At 66.0% G+C, this 9,679-nt stretch overlaps 1 protein-coding gene and 1 long non-coding RNA gene across 2 annotated transcripts in view; both read left to right on the top strand.

Moving 5' to 3' along the window:
* Positions 1-770: 770 nt before the first annotated feature.
* On the top strand, positions 771-2,935 carry LOC115274734. The gene is made up of 2 exons (XR_003901225.1): positions 771-1,596; positions 2,575-2,935. It is a non-coding gene; the product is annotated as an uncharacterized LOC115274734 (long non-coding RNA).
* A 1,359-nt stretch (positions 2,936-4,294) lies between these two features.
* Positions 4,295-9,679, top strand: part of TBXA2R (thromboxane A2 receptor) — a 9,250-nt gene continuing 3,865 nt past the window's right edge. Inside the window, exons 1-2 of the mRNA XM_029918178.1 lie at positions 4,295-4,875; positions 8,819-9,678. Coding sequence (XP_029774038.1) covers positions 8,897-9,678 — 782 coding nt within the window. The 5' untranslated portion in view covers positions 4,295-4,875; positions 8,819-8,896. The remainder of the gene's footprint in view (positions 4,876-8,818; position 9,679) is intronic.

Here is a 9,679-nt window from a genome sequence, read left to right as displayed (position 1 = left end):
CAGACTGCCCCCCCCACTGCGGACTGCCTCCCCCCAGACTGCTCCCCTGCTCCAGACTGCCCCCCACCCCAGGCCCCCCCTGGCCGCATTCACTCTGCCCTGGGAAACCCCCCTGGGAGAGCGCAGGACAGGCCGGGGTGACAAGCCTGAGCCCCGCCCCACAGCACCGCCCTGAGCTGGGACACCAGGCTTAGTGGAGGGGGCGGGAGACCGAGTGCAGGGTCTCCCCCACCCACCCCCCACCCCGCTCCTGTCCCCCAGCCGCCCCCGGCGCTGGAGAGGCTCAGGCCTCCATGGTGGGCACCCAGCTCCTCGCTGGAGCCTGGCCTCTGCACGTGCAGCTGAGGTGCCCCCATCTGGTCTGGGTGCCCCCCGCCCACAGTGGGACAGCTGCACCCCTGGAGATCGGCTCCCGGGCCCCCACGGAGCTGCCCCCGCATCCCTGGGGCCGACAGGTGTCACTGCCTGCAGGCAGGCTGCCAGCGGTGGGGGAGGGGCCCAGAAACGTTTCTTCCAGTTTCGTTACTGAGGCGTTTCCGCATAAGGGACCCCCCCCACCCCCCGGGCCCACCCAGGCGCCCTGCTCCATCTGGAAATATGTTAAGTGGTTTCTCTAAAATGACGTTTTTTAGGTGTGGGGAAATGTCTTATTTTCACTGAATTGGTCCATTCATGGAGTTGCATGTTTTTTAATAAACACTGTATTTTAGAATACTTCTCGATTCTCAGGAGCTGTGCAGCGCCCCGCCGCCGTGGCCCCCCCGCCAGCGTCCGTGGAGCCGCGGCGCCCCGCTCAGCCAGGGAGGCCGTGTCCGTGCTTGCTTTTTATTTTGTAGACTTTTGTTTAGTTTGTGAGCAAGCGAGCGGGGGAGGGGCAGAGGGAGACCCAGCCCCAGGCGGGCTCCGAGCCGCAGCACAGCGCACGGTGCGGAGCCGACACCCAAACCGCTAGCTCGCGCTAACGGCCTGAGCTGAATCAGGAGTCGGACGTTTAACCGCCTGAGCCGCCCAGGTGCCCCGAGAGACCCCTCAGAACCTACCGTGGCGCTGGACTCTGGTCAGCAGTCGCCCCTCAGGACGGCTCTCGTCCAGCCTTCTTGCCTCCGCCCCTCCCCCACGGAGTGGCTGCTGGGAGGGGGTAGCTGTCCTCTAGGCCCCGGGGATGAGGGGGACATCTGGGGACGGCTGTGGCCATTACGGTGGGGGGGGGAGCTACAGTCCAACGCCCCTGTCAGGGTGCCCACGGCCAAGACTGACCCTCCCGGGCCACTGGTCGCTCCCAATCCTGTCCTCACACGCCCTGCTGCCCGGTGACTCCGAAGGGAAGTGTGTCTGGTCAAGGGGCCTCCGAGCCCAGACCCCGGCCCACCCACACCGTGCTCCGGGGTGAGGGCCGCCTGTCGTGGCGTTGCGCAGGACACGTCCATCTCCCTCAGAGCCCTTGACAGACATCGCCGGTCAACTGCAGGTTGTCCGAGCAACTGCAGACTCTCCCGTGGGTCCGAGAAGTTGGTTCCTGCCCAGCACCACTGTCCCCGAGCACGGGACAGGCCCCCGGAGGCTCTGGCACCAGCTCACTGCCCGCCCTCAAGACTGGTAAGTGCTGGGGCAGGCGCTCCGGGCCCCGCCCTGCCCCACGAGACGGCACTCTGTCCCCACGGAGCAGGGCCGCGTCTTCAGGCCTAGAGGGGGGTGGGTTAGAACCCGGTTCCTGCAGCTCGGGGAATCCCACCGCCCAGGGCCCAGCCTCAGCTCCTCCATCTGCTCCCCGGGGAGCCCCAGCTCCTCACCCCCCTCTGCAGTCCTGGGGGGGCGACCCCAGGGGGAGACGGCTGCAGGAGGAGGGGAGCAAAGTGGCCATGCCCCCCACCCTCGATCACCAATCGCGTGCTTAGAGCCAGGCCCCCCCCCCACCCCGTCTGGAGGGAGGGAGGGCTGGGCCCAGCCCCTCCCAGCCCCAGGAGTCCAGCTAGGCGGGGGCAGGCAGTGGGTCTGGGGGACCCCAGAAGGAACACGGAAGGCTTCCGGGAAAAGGGTCATGGGCCCTGGGCGGGACAGAGCTGCAGGTGAGCCCAGGGCAGGGCCGCAGCAAGGCTGACTGCCAACCCCGGACCCGGACTCCCTGCCCAGGGCCCTGGGGAGCCATAGCCGACGAGTGAGCCGGACAGGGCCCTGCGCTGGGGGTCAGGGAGACCCTTCAGGCAGGCCGGAGGCACCACAGCCCCCACCCTGGCCCAGGTCCACCCAGTGCGTTAAGCTGCCCCCACCCCCAACAGGGTCCTTTCCTCCCTTGGCTGTGGAGGCTAAGAATAGACACTCATTTCCTGGCCCCACCGGAAGCCACAGCCATGGGGGGCATGTCCTGAGCCTGGCCTCTGTCCCCACCAGCTGCTCCCCCAGGCCATCTCCACCCCTTCCAGGCCTCCCGAGCTGACTGAGCAGAGTGGGGTCAGGGAGGACGACGGGAGGCGGTGGGAGCTCATGTTCACGTTCACGTTCACGTCCCACCCACGTGTGGCCGTGGACACATTACTTCTTCGCTCTGGACCTCAGTTTCCCTTTTTTTTTTTTAAGATTTTTTAAATGTCATCTCTATATGTGGGGCTCGAACTCACAACCCTGAGATGAAGAGTTGTGCGCTCCCCGACGGACCCAGCCCGGCGCCCCTGTTCTTCCCTGTCCTTACAAGGAGCATCTCTCCCGATGCAGAGCTGCCACGAGGCCCGGACGAAATGCCAGTTAAGACGCCTGCTGTGGCCGGTTCCCAGAAGGGCTGATGCCCTTCTTATCTGGGGCCAGAGGAAGTGGGGGGAGGACAGCCCCTCCCACCTCTAGTCCCGCTCCACACCCTCCGTCACGTCGGCCTTCCTTGCAGTTCCCAGAGGCCTCGTGCTCGCTCTCTTCTGATGTTCTAAACAGGGAGTGTCGCACAGACCAGGAGAACTCCTATTTATCCCACAGAGCCCCACCCCAGTGCCCACACCTGCCTGCCTCAGAATGCCTGCCTGGCTCCCCTCAGGGGCCCCCCTAAGCCCTGCCTGACCACAGGAGGCTGCTCTGTGTGTCCAGCACTGTCTTTCCCCAGCCAGGGGGGCCCCTCAAGGGCAGGTCTGACTCAAGTTGCCCTGGCACAGGGGCTAGGACTCAGAAGTGCACTTGAAGAGGGTTAGAGGGTAGGACAGCGGGCGGGGACGGCTCTGCCAGACCCTGGACTTGGGGAGACCCCCTACTAAGGAGGTTGAGTTAGTTAATGGGCTAACTGCCTCCGGGTTTCAGACAATGGGACAGGGCAGGGGAGGGGCCTTCTGGAAGGATGCTGGGTGTGAGCACAGGCTCGGAGGCCGGAAGGATGGTGGGAGGGCAGCGGGAGTTCGACCTCCTGCAAAGCTCCCAGACCCCCAAGCACTTGGGTGGGGCAGGGTCAGGGCCCAACCGGCCGGTCCTGGCCCGATCTGGGCCTAACATGGGGCCAGCGAGGCCCAGGGTGACCCTCCACACCCAAGCCCTGCCCTCCACGCAGCCCCAAGGCCGCCCCCCAGCCCCCGCCCAGGGGCGCCCTGTCCCCACTAAGGACTGACTAGCACATTGTAGCCTCCGCAGGCCCTTGCTGTGCCGCCTGGTCACCCTCTGCTTTTATGGCTGTTGAGACCCTGACTCAGAGCCCTGGGTCTGGGGGTCTTCAGGGAAGCGACGCTGGCTGGGAGCCGACGGACAAGCTGTGCTTGCAGGTCCTGGCCTCCTCCATCTGTCCTGCGGGGGACCTGGCCGCCTCCTCTCCCACCTGTCTCTGGGGTGCAGGATGGGGGATGGACAGAGCCCTCACTGTGGGGACCCCTCACTGCGGGGACCACCCCCACTGAGGGGACCCCTCACTGCAGGGACCCCCTCGCTGCAGGGACCCTCCACTGCAGGGACCCCTCACTGCAGGGACCACCTCCACTGGGGGGACACCTCACTACAGGGACCCCCCCCCCCCACTGCGGGGACCCTGGGGACCGCCCTTTCTCTGGCTTCACTGCCATCCCCTGGAATGCGACGACCCGCCCCGGCCCACGACCCGCCCCGGCCCACGACCCACTGCAGGAAAGCCGGTCTCAGCCGGACGCCCGCCCCTCCCCTCTAAACACACCCTGCATTGATTAAGTACCTACTGTGTGCCAGGCCCAGCCCCACCAGGTTCACCAACTTAGAGCGCTGGGCCCCTCGGGACCTGATTCTGCCGGGGGGTGGGGGTGGGGGTGAGCCCGGCCCCTCCCGATCTTGGGTGCTGCCCAGATGGTGAATAATTCGAGGCCTGGCGGCAGGAGCGCGAAGAGGGGGGCCTGGCAGGGCGGGCCCAGCTGCAGTCTCCCGAGAGGGCCCCGGCCGCCGCATCCCTGTCCCTGGGTCCAGGGGGCCGAACAGGGTTCCGGGCAGGCTGGGGGGCCCCGTTGACCCCCATCAGCCCGGCCGGACCGGAGGGGCGTGGCCAGCGCCAGGGGGAGGGGCCGGGGAGAGACGCCGGGGAGGGCGGCAGGGTCCGGCTGGGCGCGGGCTGCCGCGCGGAGCCCCCATCCTGGGCTATTTATAGCCCCCGCGGACCCCGCTTCCAGGCGGGGAGGACTCGTCGCCCCTCCTCCAGCGCCGGAGGACCTCGCGCACCCCGGCGTCCCGAGCTGCCGCGCCCTCCGTCCGTGCCCTTCGGAGACGGGGCAGCGCCGGGGTCTTCGGTGCGTCCCGCTCCCGGCCGTGACTCGGTGGCTCCGGAAGGCCGGACAACCCCCGCACCCCGCTCCGCCCTCCCTGGCCTGACCCGGCGTCCGCGCGTCCGCCGCCCGCCCGCCGGGCTGTACGACAGGGGCGACCCCAACGCGAGCCACCGACCTTCGCGTCCAGGTGAGGCCGGCGCGCCAGGTTAGGGGCGGGGCGTGGGAGCGGCCGGGGAGGGTCCTGCGGCGGCCCGCCCCGCCGAGGGTGTGTCCCCGGCCGAAGGGTGCTGGGCGTCCTGGGGCGTTGTCTGGACGGGTCTGTGACCGCGTGTGCCGTCGTGTCCCTGCCGTCCGGCCCTGGTCTGTCCCGGTGTGGCCGAGGACGTGCCTGTGCGTTTCCCTGGGGGCCTGTGGGGCCGCTCCGAGTCCGTCTGGGCCGCGGGGGGAGCGGGGCGTGCGAGGCGCTGGGCGAGGGCGAGCCGGCGTCTGAGCGCGTGTGTGCCCGGCCGTGGCCGGCTCCGCTCACGTCGGTGTCCGTCCTCGGCCACGGCCCAGGGCCCCCAGGCCTGTCCCCTCACCACCCCCTGCCCTCTTGTGCAGGTGAGTGTGGGGGCTGGAGGCACCCCTGCACAGATCAGGAAACTGAAGCCCATGGCGGGCAGGCAGGCAGGGCGGAACTGGGCTCAGACGCGGTGGGGCTGCCTGTGGCGGCCCCACTTCGCACCCTTTGGGGTGGGGTCCGGGTCGGTGTCACAAACAGGAAAAGTTCCCGGAAATTAAGCCTTATGGTGTGGTGAGGGGAAGCGGGGCAGGCCCGGGACTGACGTGTGTGTGGGGTGCGGTTCTGCGCAGGGGTCCTCACCAGGGCCTGGCCTGGTCCCTGCAGTTGCACAGCAAAGTCGTTGGTCACCTGGACGGCGCTCAGAGGCCGTAGCACAGGTGCGGGGCCGCCCCAGGGCTGGCCCCCTGCGCCTGGCCAGGCAGGGGGTGAGCTCCGGGCTCACGGGGAGCAGGTCAGGCCCAGACAATCAGCCAGAATGCCGGCAGGCAACTCCGTGTCCCGGTTTCCCCCATTTCACAGAGGAGGGGACCCCGAGGCACTGTTGACCCCCAGCATGGGGCTCCAGCCAGCCGGTCAGAGATCAGCATGGCCCCCGCGGAGTGCGGGTGCCCCTGCGCGAGGGCCTCGCCAGCCAAGCTGCCAAGTGTGGAGTGGCAGAAGGACGCCAGCTTGTGGGAGAGGACCGGCAGGGACCCGCCCACAGACGGAGGCGGGGCCTGGTGCTTGGGGACCAGAGATTGCATTCCGTGGGGGGCTGGGCATGGGAGGCCTGGTGCCCCAGGCTGAGGCCTCACCCAGGTGGGCTGATGGCCACTGAGCGGCCATCCTCCAGGGAGGTTCTGGAATCCAGAACCCAGCCACATGCCCTTCAATGCCCTTCAGAGTTCTAGGGCCTCGGCCCCTTGGAATTTTAGACTCGGGCCTCTCGGGTTCTAGAACCAAAGTTCATTGGAATTCTGGAGCCCGGGTCCTTCAGAGCCCAAGCCTCCCGTCTCTTGGGCCACGGACTCCTGAGTCTGTCTAGCAAATCTAGGCTCCGTGCCTCCCACGAGGCACCGAGAGGAAGACGGATTCCCCCACGGGCCACACAAGGCTGATTCTGGACCTCGAGCTCTTGTGAGGCCCCAGCCAGTCTGGGAGGGGACGGAGGCTTCGCCAGGTGCCCCTGCTGGGCTGGCATGGCCGCCTGGGGACTTGAGAAGACAGCTATCACCTGCACGTGCCCCCGAGGGGCCTGGACGCCAAGGGCTGTGGCCAGAGGGAGTCAGGCCAGTCTCCAGCCTCCCCGGGGAGCCGAGCTCTGGGTCACAGCTTTGTTCCCAGACACGGCGGGCGTGAGGCGGTCTCGGGGTGAATCAGAAGTTGGATCAGCCGCGCCCGTGCTCCCGCTGCAGGGCTGTGGCTGTGGACCCAGGAGGAGCCTCCAGCTAGCGGTCACTCCAGGCTGGGGTCAGGTCAGCGGCCACAAGCATGGCCCAAGTCCCCAGGAACGTCCAGAAACAGTGCATACCAGCTCTGGAGGGAGAGAGTGCCCCGTCCCGAGGGGAATCCAAATGCAGGCCAAATCTGTGACAGCAGAGCCGCACCCCTGCCCTGCCGTGGAGGGGAAGGTTGCAGGTCACCGTGGAAAGCCCCCCTCCGCCCCCCACCATGCGGCCGGACTCACCGCCGAGGTGGGGGCCTTGGCGCTCAGCCCGGGAGGGAAGCTCACGGAGGTTGCCGGGAGCTGGGTAATTTATGAGGCCCAATCAGGAGTCGCTGACCAGAGGGGCCAGGCCGGCAGGGTGACGAACAAGATGGGTGGCCAGTGGCCACAGCCACCACGCCGGGGGCGCCCAGGGGGCCCGAGCCCTGCACTCAGACTCATTCATTCCGTCACCAGCTGCAGTGCAGGAAGGGACAGCGGGCGGCAAGACCAGGGTCAGGGAGAGGGTCCGCAGCGAAGCCTGGATTCTAGGCTGATCTGACCAGCGGTTTGGAAAATTCTATCTCTTGGGGCGCCTGGCGGCTCAGTCGGTTAAGCATCCGACTTCAGCTCAGGTCATGATCTCGCGGTTTGTGAGTTTGAGCCCCATGTCGGGAGCCTGGAGCCTGTTTCCGATTCTGTGTCTCCCTCTCTCTCTGCCCCTCCCCCACACGCACTCTGTCTCTCTCAAACATAAATAAAACATTAAAAAAAATTCTTTTTTAAAAATTCTGTCCCTTAAAAAGAAAATCTCCATCCCACACCCCCCATCTGTTTGGCATTTACATGCATTTATATGTAACAAAACCTGGATTTACACCTCAGATCAACTCGGGCCAGGCTGTGGGACCTCGGATGAGAGATTGAACGTCTGTGCCTCGGTTTGCCCCCTCTGCAAAATGGGTACCACAGTAAGACCTTTATGAACTTTCCCTGCCTGGCATCCCCGGGCTTCCCATGTCTGCCTGTCTTCCCCTCTTCCTCCCCCCGGGTACCCCCGCTGCCCACATGGGGAGACTTCCCATCTTTTTGAGGAACCAAGAGCTGTTTTTTTGAATGATCTCTTACTTCATTTCCACTTGACGTCCCCACATCTGGCGTGGTTGTCCACACTCGCGGAGTCAGACCCAGATGGCTCCACAGTTGCCCCACCGCGAGCACTGGGTCCCTCTCGCTGACATTTATAGCCCATCCCTAGGGAGTCTGTCACTCCACATGAGCTGTGCTTGTTCCCAGAGTGGAAATGGATTTCTGGGCTTATTTCTAATTGTAAAAACAATGCCATGAAAACGGGGGTGGGGGGCGGAATCCACATGATTGCAACATGTGCAAGGAAGCATCATCCTAACACACGGAAGGTGTCGGGCCCCCACCATGCGTGCGTGACGGGCTGTGGCCCAGAGGCTGACCTCGGAGCCGGCGTGTAAGCCGACCTCCAGCTGCTGTCCTCACCTTGGACGCATCCCGTCTCCCCACGGCTGACGGGGGCGAGCAGGGGCGGGGAGCCCCCACCGTGGGTGCCCGGGGCTGCCGTTCAAACCCAGGACCGCTTGGGTCTCCTCTGAGACCCAGAAAATACTAACTGGTCTCCAGGGGTCACAGAGGAGATAGGGCTGGCCCTCCCCCTTGAGGGTCACAGCCGCGGGGGCAGGACAGAGTTGGAGGGAGGAGGGGGGAGGAGGAAGAGGGGGAGTAATCGTGCGAACTAGTAGTCGGAGTACTACTGAGTGGGGAGTGAGGAAAGTCAGGGAAGGTTCCTTCAAAGAGGGGTTATTTGGGGTGCCTGGGTGGCTCAGTCGTTTGAGTGTCCGACTCTGATTTTGGCTCAGGTCATGATCTCACCATTCGTGGGTTCAGCCCCCGTGTCGGGCTCTGTGCTGACAGAGCAGAGCTTGCTTGGGATTCTTTCGCTCTCTCTGCCCCTCGCCTGCTCGTGCTCTCTCTCTCTCTCTCTCTCAAAATAAAGAAACATTAAAAATTTAAAGAAAAAAAGAGGGACATTTGACCTGGGGCGTTGCAGCTTATGTAGGGGTTCGCCAGGCCCGCTCAGATTAAAGTGCAGAGTGACTCTCCAGCAGATCTTCTGTCTGCCCCACCCCCCAGGTGTGCCTGAGCCCGCGCCAGCTGTCCCCACCCGCGGCTGCGGTCCAATGGGGTGGTGACCCCCTCCACTCCGGCGCCATGTGGCCCAATGGCAGTTCTCTGGGGCCCTGTTTCCGGCCAACCAACATCACCCTGGAAGAGCGGCGGCTGATCGCCTCGCCCTGGTTCGCGGCCTCCTTCTGCCTGGTGGGCCTGGCGTCCAACCTGCTGGCCCTGAGCGTGCTGGCGGGGGCGCGGCAGGGCGGCTCCTACGCCCGCTCCTCCTTCCTCACCTTCCTCTGCGGCCTGGTCCTCACCGACCTCACGGGGCTGCTGGTCACCGGCGCCATCGTCGTGTCCCAGCACGCCGTCCTCTTCGACTGGCGCGCCGTGGACCCCGGCTGCCGCCTCTGCCAGTTCATGGGCGTCGTCATGGTCTTCTTCGGCCTCTGCCCGCTGTGGCTGGGCACCGCCATGGCCTCGGAGCGCTACCTGGGCATCACCCGGCCCTTCTCGCGGCCCGCGGCCGCCTCCCAGCGCCGCGCCTGGGCCACGGTGGGGCTGGTGTGGGGCTCGGCGCTGGCGCTCGGCCTGCTGCCCCTGCTGGGCGTGGGCCGCTACACGGTGCAGTACCCCGGCTCCTGGTGCTTCCTCACGCTCGGCGCCCAGCCCGGGGACGTGGCCTTCGGCCTGCTCTTCTCGCTGCTCGGCGGCTTCTCGCTGGGGCTGTCCTTCCTGCTCAACACCATCAGCGTGGCCACGCTGTGCCACGTCTACCACGGGCAGGAGGCCGCCCAGCAGCGCCCACGGGACTGCGAGGTCGAGATGATGGCTCAGCTCATGGGCATCATGGTGGTGGCCAGCATCTGCTGGATGCCGCTG

Source organism: Suricata suricatta, chromosome 12 (genome assembly GCF_006229205.1).
Source record: "Suricata suricatta isolate VVHF042 chromosome 12, meerkat_22Aug2017_6uvM2_HiC, whole genome shotgun sequence".
NCBI classification, from domain to species: Eukaryota; Metazoa; Chordata; class Mammalia; order Carnivora; family Herpestidae; genus Suricata; species Suricata suricatta.
The sequence above is the reverse complement of the archived record's forward strand: the minus strand, read 5'-3'. Positions and strand labels throughout refer to the sequence as shown.